The sequence below is a fragment of the Dreissena polymorpha genome, chromosome 3 (genome assembly GCF_020536995.1).
Source record: "Dreissena polymorpha isolate Duluth1 chromosome 3, UMN_Dpol_1.0, whole genome shotgun sequence".
In the NCBI taxonomy this organism is placed as follows: Eukaryota; Metazoa; Mollusca; class Bivalvia; order Myida; family Dreissenidae; genus Dreissena; species Dreissena polymorpha.
Genome location: NC_068357.1, coordinates 95,719,370 through 95,745,264, shown reverse-complemented (window position 1 = coordinate 95,745,264; position 25,895 = coordinate 95,719,370). Strand labels below are relative to the sequence as shown.

The 25,895-nt window shown below is 34.6% G+C and overlaps 2 protein-coding genes across 4 annotated transcripts; one reads left to right on the top strand and one right to left on the bottom strand.

Annotated features, from left to right (window-relative positions):
- Window positions 1-155: 155 nt before the first annotated feature.
- Window positions 156-15,325, bottom strand: LOC127875401 (alpha-amylase-like). 3 transcript variants are annotated; one of them, XM_052420457.1, is made up of 6 exons: window positions 14,859-15,325; window positions 13,133-13,418; window positions 11,732-12,822; window positions 10,292-10,564; window positions 9,842-10,061; window positions 156-928 (listed from the first exon to the last, which is right to left on the bottom strand). In XM_052420457.1, the coding sequence occupies exons 1-6, from the start codon at window positions 14,899-14,901 to the stop codon at window positions 688-690; spliced, it is 2,154 nt and encodes a 717-aa protein (XP_052276417.1). In that variant the 5' UTR covers window positions 14,902-15,325; the 3' UTR covers window positions 156-687. The 3 variants fall into 3 exon arrangements, with proteins under 3 accessions (XP_052276417.1, XP_052276418.1, XP_052276416.1); XM_052420458.1 differs by lacking the exon at window positions 14,859-15,325 and adding an exon at window positions 13,734-13,851; XM_052420456.1 differs by lacking the exon at window positions 14,859-15,325 and adding an exon at window positions 13,725-13,845.
- Window positions 15,326-20,846: 5,521 nt separating this feature from the next.
- Window positions 20,847-25,500, top strand: LOC127875400 (alpha-amylase-like). The gene is made up of 6 exons (XM_052420455.1): window positions 20,847-21,000; window positions 21,642-21,930; window positions 22,249-23,345; window positions 23,523-23,738; window positions 24,104-24,335; window positions 25,041-25,500. The coding sequence occupies exons 1-6, from the start codon at window positions 20,970-20,972 to the stop codon at window positions 25,279-25,281; spliced, it is 2,106 nt and encodes a 701-aa protein (XP_052276415.1). The 5' UTR covers window positions 20,847-20,969; the 3' UTR covers window positions 25,282-25,500.
- The last annotated feature ends 395 nt before the right edge of the window (window positions 25,501-25,895 follow it).

The following is a 25,895-nucleotide window of genomic DNA, read 5'->3' as shown; positions in this document are numbered from 1 at the left end:
ATTTTTGACAGCACCTACTACACACAATAGACCTGAAAATAGTGCTGTGCATACGCTTGTGTTGTCGTAAGTAACACTGCTGATGTCACATATTGTCACATATTGTGTATACGAAGAGACCTCCTATAGACGTGAAAGAAATATTATATAATATATATATGGAGTACAATTTATGAATACTAATAAATCTTGACATATTACTCAGAATTTATAAACAACTAAATCTACTCATCAAGCATGCATTTAATAAAAGTAAGATTTAAAGCGAAAATTCAAAGTTTTATAGAATTTAACCTATACAATATTTATAGATTTTTACAAAACAAGGAGATGGTGATCGTCTTTATGAATGGAATATAAGACGGCACGTTATTGACCATATATCAAAGGTCATTGTCACAATTTAAGATAAGATATAGGATTCAAGCTCTTTTTTTTTCTGGAGTATAAATATGTCCATCATAAATGGATTTTCAAATCAAATGACATAAGTGACAAGCATGGTGAGGACTTATTTCGAAAAAATATGCCTTTATTTTTTTACCTAAAAGAATTATAGAATGGATTACATTTTATTTAAGAACGGTGAATGGCACAGTGTGTGTTTTTTTTATATTTATAAACGTTGATGTGGTAACGAGCCCAAAGGAGGCAATTAATCTGATATAATTTATTGATATATTATATTTATGGTATGTTTTTAATTTCACACGAGTTTTTTTCATAATGATAAATGTTAAACATTCCGCACTTTGCCCAGTGGTTTGGTGTGCTCCCAGGCGGAGTACCGGCACCACTTCCGATGCAAGCATCGCTTTTGATGTTATGCTCCCACTGTCCGTTGATAAAGGCTTTAAACTCGAACCATCCGTTCTGTGTTCTACTGCAGTCCATGTCTATATCGACCAACCAGTAATGCGGCGCATATCTGTCACAGAAGCAAATCATATTCTTAAAATTTGCAAACACATGTGCGTTTGATTATCTTTTGCAACATTAAGAAGTCACATAACGTTCATGTATTCTTGTAACTATATAATTAATTTGGTGCAAGAATTATATTCTGATGTTTGAGTTAAAACACATGTGTTGTGTCGCTACTAGGTAACAAACAACAATTATAAAACATGCATACAGTAATTTATGCTGAGAATATTATTTTATTTAATAGCGGATCGTTGCTTATACTTTCACACAAATAATTGCATAATTATTTTCTTTTAATGGTTTTCAAATTTTAACTTGTTCATTTTTTTATATATCCGCAACGTTATTATGGAAACATATGTATTCCTTTCATCAGAAAGGCGAAGCATAAATAATATATAATTTAGATATCAAATCTATAATTTCTATGGCTCTTTGTTTTATCTTCAAATATTAAATTGAAATGTGCATTGATTGCCAAGACTTTTTTTTTTTTTTTATTCAATATAATACATACAATGTATACATGAATATATACAACATAGTGATTGTACAAAGCAATAAAGTTCAGACATGTTATACAAGATATGCTAATATGTATTTTTTTTTAAAGAGAAAAGAAAAAAATAATGGAAGAATTGTTATGAAAAATGATGAGTTGTATAAAGTCGGAAGAAAGCATACTGGACTTGTGTGTTTCGTTGTATATTCAAAATGATCTTATAGGATTGAAAAAAAAAACATACAAAAATATTTTAGAAAGATAAACTTACATTAGAGTGAAATGTATATAAGTGGACAAACATCATGAGAATTTAATCCGATTCCATTTTTGTTCAAAGTTTTGTAATGTGTCATTACTGAGGGCTATTTCTTTCTCAATCTGGACTTTAAGTTTGAGACTATGGATAAAACAATTAAAATTTGGTACTTGTTTTTTGAACTTCATGTTAAAGATGAACAATTTCATCATTATAAGAATAAAATTCACAATATTATTACAATCTTTTGATTTCAATGAGTAAATTCCGAAACTTACATTTAAGAAAGATAGTTTAACGTTTAGTTGCTGTTGTTCAAGAAAAGATGTTAATTGATTCCAAATAGGCTGGATGTGTTTGCACTCCCAAAACAGGTGTTCTATAGTTTCGATGTTTTCACTGCAGAAGTCACACAGATTTGAATTAGATAATTTGCATTTAAAGAGATATTTATTTGTAGCTATAATTCTATGAATGTATTTATATTGAAAATTTCTCAGAGTGCTTTCAATAGTTGCTTTATATGGCATGGTAAATATGTGTTTCCAATTAAGTTCATGTACTCCGAAAAGGACTTGCCATTTATTTTGGGTTTTTGAGTTTTCTGTAGGGTTTTTAATTTGTAGTGTGTAAAATATTTTATTTGTTTTGTTTTTTCTTCCAAGTATATTTTCTACGAATGTTGTTTGAGTACATGGTGTATTATTTGTATTGATTTCAGATTTAATATGTATGGGTAAGCTTTTGATTAATGTGTAGTACTTCAAAAAATTATTTGAAGGTATTCCGTATATGTAGCATATATCATTAAAAGAGTAGAAATCCTTAATTCTGTAGTCATATAATTGGTCGACATATTTAATGCTTCGTTCAAACCAATCTTTATAGAAAAACGTCTTATTGTTTGAAGTTATGTCTTTATTGTTCCATAGAATAGTTTTGCTGCTTGTTTGGGTTTCTAGGTTATGAGTGACATCACTCCATGCTGATAGAACATCAGACAGAAATATGTTTTCGTTTGCAATTTCATGTAAGATAGTATTGCTGATGTTACATTCAAAGAGTAAGGAGTCACCATATTTTTTTAGAATTTTCTGATAGAATAATTTCCATTTACTTGTATTGGCATTATCTAGGTATCTTTTAACCCAGCTGCATTTGATTGCATTCAAGAATGAGTCAATGTTCGTTAATTGGATACCTCCATTTTCTACAGATTGAATTAACTGAGTTCGTTTTATTTTATCAGGCTTACCGTCCCATATGAAATTAAATATTGCTGATTTTATATCGTTAATAATATCATTTGGTGGATTTGGGAGGACTGTTAATACATAAATTAATTTAGGAAGTGCAAACGTTTTCAATACTGTGTTTTTTCCGATAAGTGTAAGTTTACGGTGATGCCATGATTTTAAGCAGTTTTTAAAATTCTGTAATTTAGGTAGTATGTTTTTAAGAACTGTATCTTTTTCATTATTTGTGAAAGTAATTCCTAACGTTGTGGCTTCATCGGATGTCCAATTAAATTTCATTTCTTTTTTATATTGGACATTATTTTGTTTTAATTTACCTACTCGTAGCACAGTACATTTACTTTTGTTTAGTTTCAGACCCGATGTCATTCCGTAAAGGGTTAGCGATTCTATTAGGTCATGGAAAGAATCGTAAGTGTCGTTTAAAAAATAAGTTGCATCGTCAGCAAATAGGGACTGTTTGATTTCTTCGTCAGGTTCTAGTGATATGCCTTTTATGTGTTTATTTGATTGGATGTGATGTGATAGATACTCGATGCAGATAATAAATAGCGATGATGAGAGTGGACATCCTTGTCGAACCCCTCGTTCGATGTTAAAACTGTTTGAAAAGAAGCCATTGTTAATGATTAAACTGTTAATATCGGTATAAAATAGTTTGACCCATTGAATGAGACTTTCACCAAAGTTCATATTTTCTAAGCAAGAGAACATAAATGAATGATCAAGCGAATCGAATGCCTTTTCGAAGTCTGCAAAGAAAATTAGACCAGGATTATTTGAATTGTTGAAATAATTTATGCATTCTTGGATAAGACGAACGTTTTCACCAATGTAACGTCCTTTTATGAAACCAGATTGAGATCTTGAAATGATTGCTGGTAATATTTTTTTTATTCTGTTTGCTATACTTTTAGTTGCAATTTTATAATCATTGTTTAGTAAACTAATCGGGCGCCAGTTTGATAAGGATTCTAAGTTTTTTCCAGGTTTTGGAATAAGTGATATAATACCTTGTTTTTGTAGCGTAGTTAAGTTTTCGTTGTTAAATGAATAGTTTAGTGAATTAATTAGATGTGTCTTTATATCATTCCAGAATATTTTATAAAATTCGATTGTGATGCCATCAGATCCTGGGCTTTTGTTATTTTGCATATCTTTTAGGGCTAATCCACATTCATATTCATTAAGCAATCCGTCGCACAGTTGTTTTTCCTCTTCGTTTAAAGCGTGATGTGTATTTTTAAAAAGGGTGTTATTTTCAACATTTTTTCGTTTATAGAGGGTTTCGAAAAATAAACGTTGTTCTTCTAGTATTTGAGTCATGTTTGTTATATCTTTGCCATTGACTACTAATTTGTGTACAGTTTTTTGTTCACTTCTACGTTTTTCAATGTTTGCGAAGTATTTTGTATTTTTTTCATTGTGTTCAACATGCTGTGCACGCGCTCTTAGTATTATTCCATTGAGACGTGTATGATAGATTCCATCTAATATTTGTTTTTTTAATGTTATTTCATTTTCAATGTCGGTGGTATCATTTGTGTTTGTTTGATGCAATTGTTTTTCAAGTGTTTCAATGGTTTTGATGGTTTCAGTTTCAAGTTTGTGTGTTTCTTTTTGTTTAAATGATGTGTATCTAATTGTTGTGTTACGTATATTTCCTTTAATTACTTCCCATAAGGTGTTTGGGTTTGCATCTTTATTATTTTGAACTGTATTTAATATTTCCTGTTTTATTTGTGTTTGATATTGTGTATCCAATAAGATGCTGTTGTTAATTTTAAAGTATCCTGGGCCTCTTTCAGGTTGTATATTATGCAGTTTAAGTTCAACTAGAGAGTGATCAGTCAGAAATCCTGGTTTTATGTTACATGTGTCAATAATGTTGCAAAGAGATTCAGATATTAAAAAATAGTCTAGTCTACAAAATATTGTTGGTTTTGTGTTTGAGTGCCAGGTGAATTTGCTTTCCTTTGGGTATACTGTACGCCAGATATCTATCATATTGTAGTTTTCAATTATGTTATTTACAATATTTCTATTTTTAGGATGAGTATAAAGGTTTCCATTCTTTTTATCTAATAATGGGTTCAGGACAGTATTGAAATCACCACCGATTATAATATTTTTATCTTGGTTATTAATTATAAAAGATTGTAATGTTTCGTAAAATGTGGAATCATCTATGTTAGGACCGTAAACGTTGATTAATGTTAGTTGTGTTTCATGTATTTTGATATCTATACATGCTAGTCTGCCAATTATTATTTCGTTAAAATTATCAACTGTGATCCCTATGTTACTTTTTATCAGAAAGGCAATGCCTTGTTTATTAGTATATTGTCCACTGAGGTAGATGTCCCCGTCCCATTCATCTTTTAAGGTTTGTGTTAAAGTATGTGTCAAGTGACTTTCTTGTAGTAGGCATATATTATATTTTTTTTCGTCTAACCATTTGAAGATTTTAATGCGTTTGTCTTTATTGATTAGCCCTTTTACATTCAGAGTGCATAATTTAATCATTTAAAGAAAGGGAGGGTGTGTAAATATTATTGTGTGGATTTGTCCAGTAAGTTTCTATTTTAAAACATGTCCAGTAGGTTTCTCTTATAGGACATAAGATGTCCATACATACATACAAACGTTTAATTGGTATACAGCATACATCAACATCATTTTTAACTCTAAATTTCTGCATTTTAAGATGAAAGCAATTCAGCAAATTAAGTACAAAAAAAAAAAAAGAAACATGAACAAAAAAACAAACAAAGGGATAGCAAGGTAAAACAAATGATCGTGATTACAAGCAAACAAATCAGTTTGTTTACATCAAAATACATGATTTTACAACAGGTTTTTTACATATATGTGTTAAAGAAGTGACTTTTACAACATAAATGTTTTGAACGTATTATTGTATATGTAGTGATTCATCTTATCGCATCCAATGCAGAACATATAGTATGATATTGAGAATGAGACAAAAAACACCCGATTCTTACGCATAATGACATTTAAATACTTATAAAGCATAATGTCTTAGATGAAAGCATGTTTTCAAGTTATTTACATATACTTATATATATTTACATCTATATAAATAAATACTGACATATACAATCACTCACAAAAACATTCCCATATACATTTATATCTATATCTCAAATAAATGCATAATTTCTTAGATCAAAAGCAAGTAGATAGCTGCATGGGATATTTTTTGAGTTACATGTGTACCTACATATATATATATATATATATATATATATATATATATATATATATATATATATATATATATATATATATATATATATTAACATCTATATGAATACTGACATACATCGTCACATACACACAAAAAAAACATACAAACATACCCATATACAGCTAAATATATATATTCTAAATAAATGCATCTTTAAGTATATATATATTCTAAATAAATGCGTCTTTAAGTATATATATATATATTCTAAATAAATGCATCTTTAGGTATACATCAAAAATACAATTGTTATTGTGAGAAGAAAGGAACCGCACAAATAAAGCATCATCAATAAATCAAGTATTATTCTATGCAGCTTAAACTTTGTCACTACTACTGTAAAATGAGATTTTGAATGAATTAAAGGGAAGCAAATCTGTAATAAAAAGAACATGCATAAACCGTAGTTGTTTCCCTTGTTTGAACCATGCCAAATCCTTAAAATGCCTATTTCCAGTAACTGTGACCTTCACCTATGACCTTGACCTTTGACCTAGTGACCTCAAAATCAATAGGGGTCATCTGCGAGTCATGATCAATGTACCTATGAAGTTTCACCTATGACCTTGACCTTTGACCTAGTGACCTCAAAATCAATAGGGGTCATCCGCGAGTCATGATCAATGTACATATGAAGTTTCATGATTCTAGCCCCAAGTGTTCTTGAGTTATCATCCGGAAACCACCTGGTTGACGGACGGACCGACCGACCGACCGACATGAGCAAAGCAATATACCCTCTCTTCTTCGAAGGGGGGCATAAAAATAGTATAGATTTTTCATTTTTTTTAAATAATATTCAGTCCCACAGCCACAAATTATACTCATAGTGCGTGCTTAATCATAAAACGTGGCTTACACCGGTAGTTTTAGCAGATTAATTGTTAAAAATAAAAATAGTATGGATATTTCATTTTTTAATAATATTCAGCCGCACAGCCAACAATTTACAGTCATTGTGCATGCTTAATCATAAAGTATGGCTTACACAGGCAGTTGTAGCAGATTAATTGTTTAAATAGAAAGTATAGATATTTCATTTTGTTTAATAATATTTAGCTGCACAGCCAACATTACAGTCATAGTGGCTTAGATATTTCATTTTTTTTAATAATATTCAGCCGCACAGCCAACATTACAGTCATAGTGGCTTACACAGGCAGTTTTAGTAGATTAATTGTTTAAGTAAAAAATAATATACATATTTCATTTTTGATAATATTTAGCCGCACAGCCAACATTACAGTAATAGTGCAAGCTTAATCATAAAACATGGCTTACACAGGCAGTTTTAGCAGATTAATTGTTTAAATAAAAATAGTATAGATTTTTCATTTTTTAATAATATTCAGCCGCACAGCTAACATTACAGTCATTGTGCGTTTTTAATAATAAAAACATGCATTAACAAGCACACAAGTTAAGACAATGACCACTCTGTTTGAAAAACAAATAAGAGTATGATATGAATAGCAATGACATATAAGGATTGACAAATAAACATCAGCGTTTTAACAGAAACATTCAATTAAAGAAAGAATTTATTTGTTTTTATTATTTCAGAAAAGGTTTATACGTTACTTTTTTGCAAATTTGCATATTCTAAACACATGTTGACTTCATTTAAATAAGATAAGGACTATAGTCTCACTAGTGGTTTGTGATGGTTTAAATAATCCAATTTATCAAGGTGAATGACCACATGCTAACAATACTATATGATTTATAGTCTGTTTTACAGTTTGACATTTATATTCCTTTTCATAGACTTTTTAATTACTATTTGTTTACAGGTTCACTTATATCGAATAATGTATCGAGAAGTGCATTTCTGATATATGTAAATCATTTTCTATCGCTCACTAGATAATGTATAGTCTGGTTTGAAGATTGACATATATATGCTGTTTTTACTGTCTCTTTCATTGTTAATTCGTTTACAAAGTATACTTACATAGAATAATGTATCGAGAAGTGCATTTCTGTTATATATCAAGCATCGTTTAAAACAAAAAAATCAACAAACGTTATTAGTTAATTATAGGGTATAGTTACAATAAATAATAGAATATATTTACAAATGTTTTTTGAATTACAGAGAATTGTGTAACATACAGAAGCGTGAACTATTTTATTAGAATCATACCATGTTTTAGTGACATGGGGTCCATACATGGTAGTAATGATGTCTTTAACGTCCACTCACCCCCGTTCTTCTGAAGCGCCTGAATTCTTCAATAACATTGTTCACGTTGTCATAAATGTCAAATTTGATGCGCTCATCAGCAACAGTTTGACCATATACGGAACCGTTAAAGTACCAGGCACTACTTATGTCCGGGTGTAGGTGAAGCCTACTGATAAGCCCCTGGTTGGGCTTAGTGACGTCATCCACCAGTTGGTAGCCATTGTTCTTCATGGGGGTCCTCTTTCGCATAATGGTGGACTTTGCAGAGTTGTTTTTCAGTTTAATAAGGACTGGGCGGGTTTTTCCCCGCTTTGTGGGGATACGATGGATCGCCACTATATCAGTCAGCAGTAGGTCTACCCCTGCATGGGTCTTCAGGGTTGATGTTACTGTTTTTGCTAGTGATTCTTCTGATTCGTCCCTATTTTCTTGAATGTTCAATATCTTAATATTATTCTTCCTGGAGTATTGCTCATTGTAATTTGCTTTTTGATGTGCAAGTTTGCTCAGCTCATATGCTTTATTTACTTGTTCTTGTAGTGATTTATTTTCAGAGGTTGTGGTGTCTTCTATTTTTTGTATTTTTTCTTTTAGGTTTGTATTGTCAAACTCTAGGGAGTCGATTTTTGATTGCATTTCATTAATCTTTGAACTAACTATGTGCTCTATCTTATTGTTCATGTTCTCTTCAATTTTGGCCATAATTGTTGTTATTGTGCTGGTAATTAATTCTTCTATCTCTTCTTTTTTAAGCATACTCTTGAGCTCATCCCTCAAACTGGTAATTCCCTCTGTCATATTTTGCAGCTGTGTTTGGATAGTATGTAGCTCATCCATGCTTGAATTACTTGTCTCACTGTCAGGGCGTGATTTCTTAGTAGCCTGCTTTGTTTGAGGTTTTGTCCCCGTGAAAGTCAATTTTGCCTGGCCTTTTATTGTATTTTCACTCATTGTTAAAGCAACTCTTGTTGAAAGGCAAGATGGAGATAATTGAGATAATTAAGAAGAACAGTTAGTTTTCACCAAGTTTTTATTGTATTGATAATATAGCTTTTATTCAGCTTTTATTCTGCCTCGGCCTATAATCCAGGTAAGCGCAGGTAAACCCAGGTATTCAGGGGTTTTCTCAAAATAATATATTTTGAAAAATTTCAACAGTCGTTCATCTATTGTAAAAAAAAACACAAAAATCCACACCTTCAATCTACTCTTTCCAATCACAATATTTCCAATGTTTCACTTCATCACTTGAAGCACCTAACATTCATGTACATGTTGTACTCAAAAAGTCCATGACTTAGTCACTATAAACATGTATTTTAATGTATTTGTTTCAGAACAATTTATCCACACATCTCTCTGTGATGACCTTGACCTTGCCAAGACTTGATATAAATGCATGTATATAATTATTTGAGTTAAACACACAATAACTGACTGATTCAATGAGCTGTGACCGAGGTGTTGAATATCATTAGTGGTCCACACAGCTGGTGTTCCCTGAGCATCGGCTTTTTGTCCGGACTCGGCTGTTGTGTTCCAATCTAGGAACCTGTCGCCCACGCTCCACGCGTTGTACTTTTCATAGTGAGAACTATTTCCAATTGGTCGGTGGCTGATTGGAATTTCACATGCCGTGATATTTGTACCGCATCCTCCTAGACAGATAAAACATTCGCGAACAAAAATGAAACATAAAAAATTGCAATATACCATATAATAGCACATTTTACAATAATTCCCAATTGTCTTCAAAACGACCAAACGACCGGTTAATACCATGTGTTGTTTCAACGTTTATTTATTTAAAACATTCATTGTGTTGATACTTTTAGAACTGATAAAGTTAATTTCATAGTTTATATACCAAAACAGAAAGAAACATTACTATGAGATGCAACATCCAAACCGCCGCGAATGAACAGGTCCTGTCCATTATTGGTTAGCTTCTCGATAAGGATCACGGTTCTTGACATGGTCAGTCCTGCAGTTGTACTTGCTAGTCCATAAGTGGTACTAGATGGTCTTGCAGTGGAACTGTGTAGGCCTCCAGTGGTAATTAATGTTATTGCAGCTGTACTTGCTAGTATTGTAGATGTACTAGATGGTCCTGCAGATGTTCCAGAAGGGTAATGCGAAGATGAGTAATTAATTCTTGAATCTGAAACAATCCAATGCTTTAATGAAAATTATCAAGCAATTAAATATATTGTAGTATTTTGATGTTCATGTTTTTAAAATGTTTATATTAGTAAGATATGTAAAAAATAAAGCAAAAACGTTGAATCTATAGAAACTCGATGATATGAGTTTTGTTGGCATCCACTACTTTTAAAATAGAACTATAAACATAAGATGATTTAAACTGAGAATAGCGTCTCGGAACGAGCAATCTAAAGAATTAGAGATGCAAACCGGTTTGAAGGCGAGCCGAACCCCACTTTTATCCCAGAATTAACAACAAAAAAAACGCGCGTCTAAAACGATCTCAGCATGCCAATGAAGTCGACACATGAAAACATGATTGTCAACACACGACGCGTGAATGAAATTTAACAAAATAATTTTAGTATTCTGGTGTCGGAAATATATATAAAACGATTAGGGGCTTTGTTATTAAGTAGATATTAAACAATCCAGTTAGCGGTGTATTTGCCGACCATTGCCGACAAAGAATGTAAATATGTTTCATCCACGTAAAACTAATTAGCTCTTCTGCTTACAGCTTCTATATACTGAAATATGAAAACATGGAAAATGCGTAATGGGATATGTTCTGCTGCATACACACAGCAAAAATCAAACTGTTGTAGTATGTAATATAGCAAACATACATACATTTTATTAGGGTAGACAGTCTTGATCGTATCGGCTACTTTTATAATAAAACATCAGTTATTGACATACACTCATGAAAACAAGGATCGCCGCATTGGAAGCTTGCGACGATATAGAGGACTTTTTTCCTTCGGGATTGAAACGTGAATTTGTTTTTTCACTTAAGTGCGAAATTTGATATTTTCACTTGCGCTCAGGCGAGTAAAAACGGGTACATTTTCTCACTTTACTCAGAAAAATTATAAAAAATCTCTCATATATTACCACAGTATAGTTAAACAGTATGCTTTAGTAAAACAATATTTAAATCGATCATTATGAAAGTTTCAATCGACTATTTTTCTAGTTTATAACACAATTTGTATAATGACAAGTGCATATTCTCCTTAGCGACTGATATCCAACGCCAAATGCAGCATTGTTCGAAACAGGCAATGACAAATAGGATTTTTTATGAAAGTTATATGGCGCCACATGATGACACACTTACCAACACTTATGGCTAGCACTGGCTCCTCAGGATTATCGATCACAATTTGAGCCATGCCATTATCGTCAACTGTCACAACTCTGCCGTTAATTAGGTCACGGTAATGCCCGGCTGGCAGACCAGTCTGAAGTGTAGCATTCATGGTGCCGTTCTTGGCCATGGCAAAGAAACCTTTGTGACCGCGAGAAAATGCCACCTGGTCACTGGTATGAAAGTTATTTTCCTTGTTCGTACCGACAACAGTGTTCCGGAAAGCAACCATGTTGGCTATCGACTTCCAGCGATGTTCACATACCCAATCGAAGCCACAGGACTCGTCAGCTTTAAATGGAACACCTTTTGTAGTGAAATTGGCATAATGAGGTGGACCAAGATCGTTATTATCTCCGAAATAGTAGCTACTCATTACTCGAGGGAAACCATAGTCATTCGCTAAAGTGAACGCAACTGCCAACTTGTAGTTTATTTGATTTTCAAAGGTGAGGACTGTGCCACCACTTCCGTGATTTCTCTGGCTATTATGGTCATCAACGTACACGAATGCGTGGTCAGGATCGGTTATATTTCTGACGTAGTTTGTCGTTTTCCCGAGTCTTTCAAAGCTCTCAATTCCCTGTTTTATATCTGTACAATACCGAAACTCCGTGACGTAGCCAAGAGACGTGTATTCTTGCGTTGTAACGGTTTCGTTGTCTGTATCATTGACCTCGAAATAAAAAAATGGCCGTCCTCCTTCGGGCAGGTCCTTAACTTGCCGCTGGATGGCTTGTAAGTCGTTAGGCCACATATACGTAGCAGCGGCAATTCGAAAACCTGCAACGCCATGATCAATAAGAGAGTTGAGAAACGCTACGGTTCTGTTTTGGACATTATAAGACGTCTGATTAAGGTCAGTTAGGCCATTAAGGTAACAATCTCGTATGATACGAACTTCGCTGGACGCATTGACCGAACATGGTTTATTAAAATCCTTATCGGTGTAAGGCACAGCCGGGAACCAACGCGTGCCAGATTCGAAATCACTTCCAGCGGTCCCGTTTCCATTTTGTCCTAGAGCAGCCATGTTGTTAAGAACCACGTCGACATAAATTCTGAAAATGACATCCGAAATGAATTAATTTGCAACGTAAATGTGACCTCAACGCAAATCCGTACATTCTGGTTTAATATAAATTTTGTATGATTTCAGCGCTTACTAAAAATATATTATTGAACACTGTTATAATTATTTATAACCCATATATATGAAAGAAGACAGCTAACTAAGTAATAAGTAATTGAGCCTTTCTTCAAACCTGTTCAAATAGCAAGTTCATTCAATAATAAACTAATTGTTGCTATTTTTAAAGGTGAAAATAATGTTTTTTCGGATAAACGACTTACAAAATACGTATTCAATACCTGACTCGGCGCGCCTTGCACCTGCTGACCATATCTGCAAACTCCGCCTCGGTTCCACTGCGGCTGTTCAGCTTGTAACTCACCGGCTGGTAGCGTTCCCACCAGGGACGGGGCGGTGACGTCACCATCACGTGCTCGTTAGCAGGCGACACTTGAACACCGCAGAAACCTTTCTTGGAAAGGAAGTCACATTCATTTGCTATAGCAGTCCATTTCCACTCGAATAGCTCGACTATCACCTGTTTGCCATCGCAGTGCGGATCCGTATACTGCGATAAAACATCACCTTAAACAAATATACTCCATAATAGTATCACATTTCAGTTGAAGCAACAGGTATTTACTCGTTTAAAACTCAAGACTTACATTTGCTTGCAACATGTGCGATATATCCATAGATCTATATACAAATGTCCATAATATGCTCGTGGTAACATGCATGTAAAACATGAAAAATAACATGCTAGTTGTCAAAACACTTCTGACGAATTTGGTCCTTTCAAACAAACTGCATCATACAATCAGTATTGTTAATTGAGTTTTATAAAAACGAATGTATGTAGCAATCAATTATCCGAGTTCAACAGCTTACCATGCTTACCAACAGTGATAATTAAAATCCAAATTATTCTCGTATCCATTGCTTATTTAAGAAGCGAAAAAACTATTTGACGAACCTCCCCTTGTTATCACAAATACGCACATCTGATAAGAAGTTTATGTTATCACTACAAGTACTCACTAGGGTACAAGATATGTATAGTCCCTATCTGATAAAATAAGTTAATACATGTTTAAATAAATCACTGCTAAATATTATTGTTTGCATTTTATATATTAATATTAGCACTTCCACGGCAGATTCTTTAATAATGCGAAAAATTTCCTTTTTTACAAGACATGATCATACATGTATTATATATTTCTACACATATTTATGGTGTAATCAAAACATGTGATGCGTATTCATTTGTACTTAAATATTACAGGAAGTATGAGCGTTGAAGTTGATTTGTTTTCCAATATCACAACTCATTTCCATAATGCTAATGCAGGTTCTATGATGGAAAAGAAGGTGTCGGTTACAGGAGAACTTAAAGTGCACGCTTTCCACCCACAGCGAACATATATAATATTCAATTCACTTTTTGTCTTCTAAAGGACTTTATTAATTTTCAAATAATTGGCTTATTCATGTGCGTAGTTTGCTCGTCGCTATTAACAGTCATTTTTAAATTTTGTAAATCCTGGGAATTCTTAAAAAAATGCGGCGTGTGTTGCATACATCGATTGTTTTCAAAATGAATCAAACGTGTACATATATGCAACCCGAATATTTACGACATGAGCGACATCAGTTTCAAAGTACAACCGCCATTCGCAGGAACACTTAATTTGTATTTTTCAACCGATACTACAAATAGTTCCGCACACTTTTCAAACATATTTTTTTGCTTTGGTCATTTATGAAATACATGTAGTTAATACAAAATGATTCTGTATTACGATTCGCCTACAAGATGTTATACAAAGAACTAGAGCCTAGAGGTGCGGCGTCAACTTCGCAAACACATAATCGTTGAAATAATAGGTTTATACGTAAATTACACAACATTTTCAGCCCATTCAATGGCTCCTTTAGATAGAACATAAAATGTGTGAGTAAAACAGTCAGATAGAAGCATATAACTTCGCAAAACGTTTAACCACGTAGTACATGTAGTACATTTATATGAATATCCGATGTTATTGGAATTCTTGTCAGACATTTGTAGGACGACTTCGAATGGAAAATTGCATCATCCAGAATGAGACTCGAAGTCAAGAGGAAACAACTGTCCATCCACCCATATTGTAAATTTTCCACTATTCATGACATGACGGCAGCCGCCATTTGACCGGGATGCTCTGTTAGTGTTTATCTTACTGTATACAAGTCTCACTCAACTGCGAGCCTATCCTTGCAGCCAGCGTCAACCACATTACGTCGCTGGTCTTGTTATGAGTTGGAATGGTATCATCCATTACGGCCCTTCCCAACGTCTATATGCGCAGTAGGCGGTGTCAACCAAGGTTTTGTCCACATACACAAGTTGAAACCCCTGTTCGTGGAGTTCTGGTTTTGGCATATAGTACAACAGACACTGAGAGACGCCGACCTGACCGACTTCTCACTGGTTTTCGTCGCTGGAAACATCGGTCCTGCAATACCAGTGTACGAGAAAAATCATATCATGTTTTAAAACCGCATGTAGGCCTTCTTTGAAGCTGACTTCGCCTTGCATACACGTGATGCATTGTGTTCACTTAAACCCTAACGAAGTCGTCGATACGCAGAAATGCTCCTCGATTGGTTCAAGTCTGTGGCCTTGGCGCTTTCTATTGTTTGTCATTTCGAATGCACTAGTGATAGTGCAGATTCCAACACCCGCGGCTTTGGATGTCTTTTTCGTGAACCTTTATTCCTTTTATGACTTACATTCGTCATCAAGAAAATATGCAGTACATTCAAAACAATTATCTTAGGTATGAAACTTAGCGGAATGTTTTTATTCTTTACAAATATTAATGTTAAATAGTTTTACACTATTTCATTTCGAGGTTGGTATCATGTAGAATAGGATATATTGTTGCAAGGAGCCTTAATTATGCTTTTATTTGTGGATCTATGTCAGTAACCCAAAAACAAGGAATAATTACATGTATACCCAAGGAAGGTAAACCCAAACACTTCCTAAAAAAAATTAAGACCTTTAACACTTTTAAATGTTGCATATAAAATAGCATCTTGCACAATTGCCAACAGACTTAAAACTGTTCTTGATACTCTGATATCTGAAGATCAAACAGGATTCATAAAAGGCCGGTATATTGGGGGTAAATACTAGATTATTATATGACATAATGAAATATACAGAAGATAACAGCATCCCTGGGCTCTTAATGACAATTGATTTTGAAAAGGCGGTCGATACCCTAGAGTTTGATTTTATTGAAAAAAAAAAACACTTGACTATTTTTATTTCGGAGTAACATTTAAAAAATGGATTTTCCTCTTCCTCAATAACACTAAAACATCAATTCAAATTAATGGCTTCCTTTCAGACTTCATTACAATAGAAAGAGGTTGCAGACAAGGAGACCCCATCAGCTCATACATTTTATTCTATGCGCTGAAATATTAGCGATTAAAATACGGCATTCTAATATCAAAGGAATTGAAATTGATAGCACTGAATATAAAATCTCTCAGTTTGCTGATGATACATCACTTTTTAGATGGCACAGAAGCTGCACATAATGCTACTCGTGATCTTTAAAATGACTTTGCATTGTATTGTGGATTGAAAATAAATTACGACAAAACAAATTTAATATGGATTGGCTCCAAAAAGTACAGTACATAATCCATAAAACAAAATATAAACTAGCTTGGGGTACAACACAATTTAAAGTTCTAGGTATTCTATTCGATGTTGATTTAAATAGAATAACAAATAAAATAACTAAATTACAAAATACTATGCAATTTTGGAATAGAAGAAATTTACCCCCCCCCCCTAAGGAAAATAACTGTCATAAAAACATTATTACTTCCCCTACTAACTCACTTATTTATCTCCCTTCCTAACTCAGGAGAGAAAATACTGAAACAAATTAACACCATGTCCCATAATTTTGTTTGGAATGGCCCTGCAAAAATCAAACATAGAATTGCTTTTCAACCGTTTGAGGAGGGAGGAATATCTATGATAGATGTATATGCATTTTTAAAAACTATGAAACTAACATGGTTAAGAAAAATTGTCTTATGCACTGGAACATGTTTTCAACTTGTTTATTCCATGATGAATGTAGGAACAGATTATGCTGAGTAATTTTTTTAAGTATTAAAGAATAGTTTTTTGAAAGATGTTCTTACATGCGACATTATGTATATCAGTAAGAAAGTTGTTTGCACATGTGAAGATATACTCAACATGCCTTTATTTTATAAGCACAATTTTAAAATAGGTCTTAGTAATATATATATAAATTCATGTATGACAATGGAATTCGATTTGTTAGGGATATTGTAAACACCTCTGGACCAGTTTTACAACAATCTATTTTAGAAAATTATATTGGCACAAAAATCAACAATTTATTTTATGAAGGATTGATTAGAACTGTCAAAACATTTCTCAGTCTCTCTGACTACAAACATATTGAAACGCCAAATACAGAATGTGCATTTATATCGTCTTACTTGAATAGCATAGTTTTTATGCAAAACCCAAACCAAAATGTTTATACAACTTTTATTATCAATTCTGATATTCCGACTTGCCAATTGAATGGAAAAAAGAACATAGTCTCGTTTTTAATATTTCCAAAAATACTAACACTCAATGGTTTCAAACAAGAATAGTACATAGAATCCTAGGACCTAAATCTCTATTGTATACAATGAATATTTTGCAGGATAACCTATTCACTTTTTGTAAAGAAAATGAGGAAACTATAAAACATTTGTTTTGGGATTGCTGTTTTACACAGAGAATTGTGAATTATGTTGTTGAATTTTTATGTGCACATAATGTGCAAAAACACTCAGATATATGTTGTAAAACAATGATATTGGGAAGTACAAAAAGTAATATGACTGATATAAATATTCTTGTGCTAGAATTGAAGAAATATATATATACCTATGTTAGAGAAAAGGGATAGTTTCATCTATACAAGGGCTAACAATGAGCCTGACTATGTCTTTTAAAATCCAAAACAATGTTAAGTGTCATGAAACAGAACTACAGTCTTGGGCAATTGTAAGTTTGTTTGCTGAACCAATATTATAATATGAATATAATTTTCATTCTTTTCATAATATGAATATAATTTTCATTCTTTTAAAACTCCACAATCAACCATTTGAAAGATCCCAAGTACCAGTACTAAATACGATTGTGACAATGAAAATAGTTTGTGCATATGCTTTACATAACACTACATTTGCTCTTCTTTTTTATAATATCTTTATTCGCTTTTTTAAGATGTTTATACATTTGTAGATGATATAGTGTATACGTATGTATAAGGATATTATATTCTAACACTTTATTACAACACTGTTTACTCATACTAACACAAAAATGTATGTACGGTATGGAGCAGGATGACCTCGACCTGCACATACCTATGGACGAGGTAAATAAAGTATCATTTTCGAAAAAAAGGATACCTTTCCGGGATGTCAAATCTTTTTATTCATGGAAATTATGAGCTTTAAAAGGAACTCATCTAAAAATAAATGGCAACCCAACAGTGTCATTTTAAGGTTTTTGTTTCGTTGCTGTGTATCCGATGTGCAATTTTTTACCACTTGGCTTCTCCTACCATCGTATAGTAAACCCTTATCACAATAAGTATCATGTTCCTTGCATATATAAAATGCTAATAGCAAAAAAAAAAACACGACATTTGCACATTTCTAAAAAAATATTGTATTCAACGACCGTGAAATTATTCCTGCTTTGAAAGTTGAGAAAAAAATTTCCTATCGGTATACATTTTGTAATATATATATATATATATATATACATGTATTGGTTTTATACGGAATTCCGTTAGTGCCCTCGTGGGTTTCACATTAAATCCAGAGGGCGACAATGTGATTGTGCGATGGCGACAACGCGATTGTACGATGGCGATAATGCGATAGTCATATCGTACTGTCGCCATCGTATCATCGCATTGTCGCCATCGTACTATCGCGTTATAGTGCTGTCGTCATCGTATTATCGCATTGTCACCATCATACCATCGCACTGTCGTCATCGTATTGTCGCATTGTCGTCAGCGTATTATCGCACTCTCGCATTGTCGCATTGTCACCATCATACTATCGCATTGTCGACTATTGCCTTCCGGTACACAAACAATTCTTTGTGTAGAAACGAAATTGATGACTTTATAAAGATGCACTTTGAAAGAGGTTACAGCTACATGTATAATGAAATAAGACTTAAACCCGATCTGAGACAAACTATTTGCCGACATGTAAGGTATTTTTAATAGTGGTTCCATCTAGGAAAAAGAACGATGTGCGCATTTGTACCGGAAGGCGATAGACGACAATGCGACAGTACGATGACGACTATGCGACAGTGCGACAATACGATAGCGACAGTGCGTTTGTTCGATGGCGACAATGCGATAATACGATGACGTCAGTACGATAACGCGATAGCACGATGGCGACAATGCGATGATACGATGGCGACAGTGCGATATGATTATCGCATTATCGCCATCGTACTATCGCGTTGTTGCATGGTCGCCATCGTACTATCGCATTGCCGCCATCGTACTATCACATTGTCGCCATCGTACTATCGCACTATCGCATTGTGGCTCTCTGGATTTCAATGTGTAACCACGATGGCACTAACGGTATTTAGTAGTTTTATAAGCCATCAAGATTATGCCGCTATTAGTAGTACTTGAAATGTTTGTACAATTCACTGTTATTAATACCTAAATAGCATGACCTTTTACAGCTTCTTTAGGACTAAAAAAATGCCAACCTGATATTTTTTATTATATGAAAGTTCCTCGCTTTATAACAGGCTTCTCCTTTTATTCTGCAAAATCAGAATACAGAAAAGAAACACAGCCTATAAGAAAATCATCTGAGCACTCACGATTATATTCCGGGAAATCAAACCTTTTAAAACGCGAATATTGTTTTTCAACTCTTTCATGAGAAATATCAACACATGTCAAGCTTCGGAAATGTTTTTTTGTATACAAGTACCTTAAATTTATATGTGTTACTTGCTACTAATAATACAGTTTTCCAAATAGGCGTTTATTGTTTAGTTGACATAGTCCCTTTGATAGTGAATTCGGAAACGTTCACAGCCGTCTTTCTTATTGTAATTGTTTATGTTTTTTGGTTTATTTTGAATACGATTTTTATCTAAATATATAACACGCATGTAATTGTTAAAATTGATCATAAGGATACCATTTTAACAACTTAACTTGCCCACAATCATACACGATTTATATGAGAATCGTGTAATGCTTTATACTTGGTAATATGTAAAATTCTATTTAATTATATACATTAAATTAATACATGGGTTCAATTGCTAGTGCATAAAATCGTTTCATTGTGAAATTCCTTATCACATAATAAGAACACCCATTGAACTAGATGCAGTACAGCGCTCTTTATACTTCCATAACCCAATCATGTTAAAGCTGGATAACAAATTAAGCGTATTATGAAGAAAAAACAATCTTTTTGGAGATTTTATATATAAAAAAAAAAAATCATCGCGGTCTGAGACAAAAATATATTTTGAAAAACTTATGAACTATTTGCCATGAGTATATTTTAAATGTTCGTGAATATGATAAGACATTCATGAAGATTTAGTGAGAAAACGCGAATCACGTCTAGTAAAATATGTCCCAAATTGTTTTAATCCTTTCTGTAAACTAGTTATTGTTACTTTTCAACAAGTAACGTAGGATTGTTTCATACAAGATATCGTATTTTACAATTTTAAATTACGTTATAGTAATTAATAAAGTTAAAAAACATTAAAATATTAAACATGTATGTGCTTATTTTACATACTTTTAGTGTGTTTTTTAAGTAAAACGTGTTTAACACGAAATCAACATGAAATTCTTAATCTTTAATTGACTACATGGTGAATGGATGAAATTTGAACACCTGCCTTTGAATTTACCTCTCAGAACATCTGTCCTTTCACGAGATAAGATATTTGCTAATTAAAACGTTGCCTATTACAATCGCTTATTCAGTCATAGAGGCCCCATGAAACTGTTAATTTTCGCCTCCGTTTTAGGTGAGTGTATGTTTAAATATGTTTTGAAGTAGCTATGTGGTAACTTTTCGACGGGTTAATACAAGTTCTGAAAACTAAAGTATTTGATAACAATTTTAATTTTGTAATAAAACGACAAACATAGACCTTTCGTGACAAATTGTTGCGTTTTGGTTGTTCACAGCCATTAAGAGCCACATTCTATTACGGACAGCTTGTTGTTAAGGAGTTTAATCCTCGCGTTTGTTTTACATGTTGCTGTAATATATATGAGTCGCAATCTGAGAAAATTGTGGGCATAATGCATGTGCATTAGGGACGACACTTTACGCTTTTATGACATTTTTCGATTAAATGAAGTCTCTTCTTAGCAAAAATCCAATTAAGGCGGAAAGTGTCGTCGCTGATTAGCCTGTGCGGACTGCACAGGCTAATCTGGGACGACACTTTGCGCACATGCATTATGCACAGTTTTCTCAGAACGCGACTCATATGCAGTACATGAACAAACGATTTTCTTTTGAACAAAATTCAATTAATACGAATTTGCAATTATTGAAACGTGAACAATAGTGTTTAATCACTAGTATAATAAATACTGTATAAGTTATATTTCTGATATTTGATAAGCAATTACTAGCGTATACCATTTGCACTCATAGGACTTTGCCTTGCGGATTACACAGACCCCCACTGTGGGGGTAAGCAAGTCATTGTTCACCTGTTTGAGTGGAAATGGACGGACATAGCGCTAGAATGTGAGCGCTATCTTTCCAAGAAAGGCTACTGCGGCGTTCAAGTTTCGCCTGCTAACGAGCACGTGATGGTGACGTCACCGCCCCGTCCCTGGTGGGAACGCTACCAGCCGGTGAGTTACAAACTGCACAGCCGCAGTGGAACCGAGGCGGAGTTTACAGACATGGTCAGCAGGTGTAAGGCTGTCGGAGTCAGGTATGACATTGTTAGCCATAAAATAACTTTTCATTTCTTGATAATTACATTTTATTTGATCTAGATTTAAATTTTTACTGATCTAGAAGATCAATAGGACAACCAATACATCAATTTCCACAGTTCCGTAATTTAGAACAGCATACAAGGGCAACAGTTAGTTAACACATACATGTTCTTTTATATCTATAAAACATCTGCGTAAATACCCAACTTAATAATAAACGAGGAACGTTGAATTATATCCGCAAGACTTCTAAAATAGTTTCTATTTATAGAATTGTAATCAATGTACTTGTAAACGTGTTTTATTCTTAGGATCTATGTGGATGTGATCATCAACCATATGGCAGGTCTTGGCCGAACGGGTACCGGAACAGGAGGCAGCAGCTTCGACTCCACCAATTACAACTTCCCCGGGGTCCCTTATGTGAGGGAGCACTTCAACCCCTACTGCAAGCTGAACAATTACGGGGATCCTAATCAAGTCAGAAATTGTTACCTTGTCGATTTAACAGACCTAGACCAAGGTAATGAATATGTAAGAAATAGCATAGCTGGCTTCTTGAACAAGCTCACAGATCTTGGGGTTGCGGGCTATAGACTTGATGCGGCCAAGCACATGTGGCCCCGCGACCTCACAGCGATCCAACAGAAGCTGAAAGATCTTCCCGAAGGAGGTCGGCCATTTTTCTTCATGGAGGTCATTGACCAAGGCGGAGAACCAATCAAAACTCAGGAATACACACCAAACGGATACGTCACTGAGTTCAGGTACTGTATAAAATTAAGGGAAGGAATCAACGACTTCGGTCGGTTGGGTCAGGCCGTAGACTACGGGTGGGGCATGACCGACTCTGGACACGCTCTCGTGTTTGTAGACAATCATGACAACCAGCGTGGACACGGAGGTGGTGGCGATCTCCTCACCCACAAGAATCCGCAAAACTACAAGCTGGCAGTGGCCTTCATGTTAGCCAATGACTATGGCTTCACCCGCGTGATGAGCAGTTTCAGTTTCAGCAATAGCGACCAGGGGCCGCCTCACAATGGCGACTTCTCCACTATGGATGTGACAATCAACGCCGACGGGAAGGGATGCGGTAACGGCTGGGTGTGTGAGCATCGGTGGCCGTCTATTGCCAACATGGTGGCTTTCCGTAACGCCGTCGCCGGGACCACGAAGGGTAATTACTACGCAACTAATGGAGAGCTAGCATTCTCGAGGGGTAACAAAGGTTTCTTCGCCATGTCAAAGAGCGGACAAATGGACAAAACTCTGCAGACTGGGCTACCAGCTGGACAATATTGTGACCTGATTACAGACTGTGCCAGGAAAATCACCGTTGACGGCAGTGGCAACGCTCATATTGTCCTCAACAGCAATGATAACCCTGTGGTGGCCTTTATAGTCGGTAAATTCAAAGTTTTAGTCAAACGCAAGCTTTCTACAATGTTTTGTGTTAATACTTTTATTGACGCGCAAATTTATGTCCAAAAAAAGAGCAGATTTTCAATTGAGCAATTTAATGACGTACTTGAAACCCAAAATGGCAACTAAAACGCTGATTCATTTAACATCTACTCATCAGGTGGACCGACGACTGGTGGATCTACAGGAAACACTGGCGGAAACACAGGCGGAAACACCGGAAGTGGCGGTTCTCAGCCGGATGTGACTACTGCATCTGCCCCTGCACCAACATCTGCTGCAGGTTTTGCACGTACAGTTATACTGATAGAAAAGCAGACAGCCCCTGGGCAAGACCTGTTCATACGCGGCGGTTTAGACCACGACAGGCATGCGGGTATATTATAATATACAATATAAAGTTGTGTTCCCTATTCAATTATTATTGGGCTACTGCATATCAAAACGTTCATGATAAAAATTGCAATTTTCGTAAATTGATTTATGTTGAGTCTTAAATGTGAATTATCCTCCTTACACTTTATAAGCTTTATTTCGTTAGTTGCATTACTTTTTGATTACATACTCAACATCGAAAGATATGTGCAAGCAAGTACTTTTACGATGTCTAGGTATATTAAATAAGTCATATAATGGGTGAGTTATGCCAAGTTAAAATTCTAAAATATAGATGAAAAATATTTCTTTTTTATTGCAAAGAGCACATGACATTTGCTATTTAACAATAACATATGCTTCCAGGGTGCTCCCAAGACGCGGCTACCAGTCAATGTTCTATTCCTATCCATCATCGTTCGCCGGGAACAGGCAACCATTTCGCGAAGGTCAACGCTTGGTCCAAGGGAGACAACTATCTTGACTGGTACGGGGCGGAATCGGGTCAAGGGTCATACCAAGGTCAGATAGCTCAAGGCACTCCCGCGGTGTGGACAACCAATGGCGCAAGTCATGCCGGTCACACTGACCTTAATACGTATGTCAATTTATTATTATTATTATTTTGCTTTGTTCAACCTAGTATTGGTTTCGCATACTTTATTATTGAATAAGCTTTACATACGCTTTAATGCGATATCATGGTAATATATCGACTATACATGGCGTCATTGTATGAACGCGATTGCTGAATCTGTAGTTACATAACACAACAATTTGAACACGAATGATTTTTGCATGTTTTGAAGTTTGTAATTAAATGCTTTATATTGATTATTGTAAACATTGAAAATAAAAAGCTCATATGAAAAATCAAGAATAAAATTAAAAAAATAACTCACAACTGGGTTCGAACCACTGACCCTTGGAGTTCTGGAGTAAAAGTATGAACCATTTAGACCACTCGGCTATACGCGCTCACGAAATGTAGAAAGTATTTTATACTTTATATAAGCAATCAGCGTAGTTTCACAAAATATAACGACAGCAACAGAACTCTCCAAATTATTCAATCGTTTCGCGTTGCAACGCTTTATAATTTTCAGGTTTTTAAATCGTCAAAAGATGCATATATTGGCTATTTTAGAGCTTGGTAAATGTTCAGTATTACTGTTTCCTCACAAGTATTATAACTTTAACGAAAATTTGCGAATCTGAAACAACTTTTTTAAATTGTGTCAATTTACCAAAACGTGAAAAGGCCCCTTCAACATGCAATGTTAACCATCACGATCTCGCTCAGGTACGGTGACCATTACTGGATGGTGGACGTGGACATGGACTGCAGCAAAACTGACAACGGATGGTTCGAGCTCAAGGCGGTAGTGAACGGTCAGTGGGAAGGCGACATGCCGACCTCGTCCGGTTGTACTGGAGTTAATGACTCGCCTCCCGGAACTACGAACAATCACTGGGCCCGATGTGGGATGTTGAATGTCTTCCATTTTAGCTCATCTACTTGCGAATACAAAGCTTTATCTTAATACTGGATGAAATGGTGTACTCGTGATTATTTGCATGCATGTGTATTTTGTTGCTTAATAAAATATCATGGTTTATTTAGTCATCTACATACGGAAACGTGTTTGCTAAATAATATGTATTTACCTCGTTGTCGAGGAATATGATAAACATGCACATTTTATAGCACCTTTGTGAAACAAGATTTGGTTATTGATTGAATAAAAACGAAGATCATGTAATATGTGTATGCGTGGTGTGAATGACGTCTTTGACAAATGTTTGTAAAAAAACAGAGATTGTCATCTTTTTATGCAACCAGTATTCCAGTCTTTTGGCACTCTATGAATCGTTAAATAGGATTTTAAATTAGTATGTCCAACAGTCAGGATTGAAACAACGATCAACTGATCTGACACTAGTGTAAATGTATACAGACGGAAGTAGACAGCAAAACAAAATCGAGAGCTACCGCACTCCCCACACACAAACACACATACACGCCCGCCATCATGAGACCCCGCTGACCTCGTGCTTGTCCCTTTTACCTTATTCAACAAATTCACACGGCCGCATCGAGGCTTACACAATGTGAAGTTATTTCGTATATAGCATAAAATGATATTCAAGGAATACA

What these genes read in the sequence shown, in the direction of transcription:
- LOC127875400 (XM_052420455.1), top strand. Translation starts at nt 20,970, where the DNA reads ATGAAACTGTTAATTTTCGCCTCCGTTTTAG. An exon ending in TGTGGTGGCCTTTATAGTCG is followed by an intron (nt 23,346 to 23,522) that starts GTAAATTCAAAG and finishes TCTACTCATCAG; the next exon opens with GTGGACCGACGACTGGTGGA. An exon ending in GGTCACACTGACCTTAATAC is followed by an intron (nt 24,336 to 25,040) that starts GTATGTCAATTT and finishes GATCTCGCTCAG; the next exon opens with GTACGGTGACCATTACTGGA.
- LOC127875401 (XM_052420456.1), bottom strand. Translation starts at nt 13,773, where the DNA reads ATGGATACGAGAATAATTTGGATTTTAATTATCACTGTTGGTAAGCAT. An exon ending in TATCACTGTTGGTAAGCATG is followed by an intron (nt 13,419 to 13,724) that starts GTAAGCTGTTGA and finishes TATTTGTTTAAG; the next exon opens with GTGATGTTTTATCGCAGTAT. An exon ending in AGTGCTAGCCATAAGTGTTG is followed by an intron (nt 10,565 to 11,731) that starts GTAAGTGTGTCA and finishes GGATTGTTTCAG; the next exon opens with ATTCAAGAATTAATTACTCA.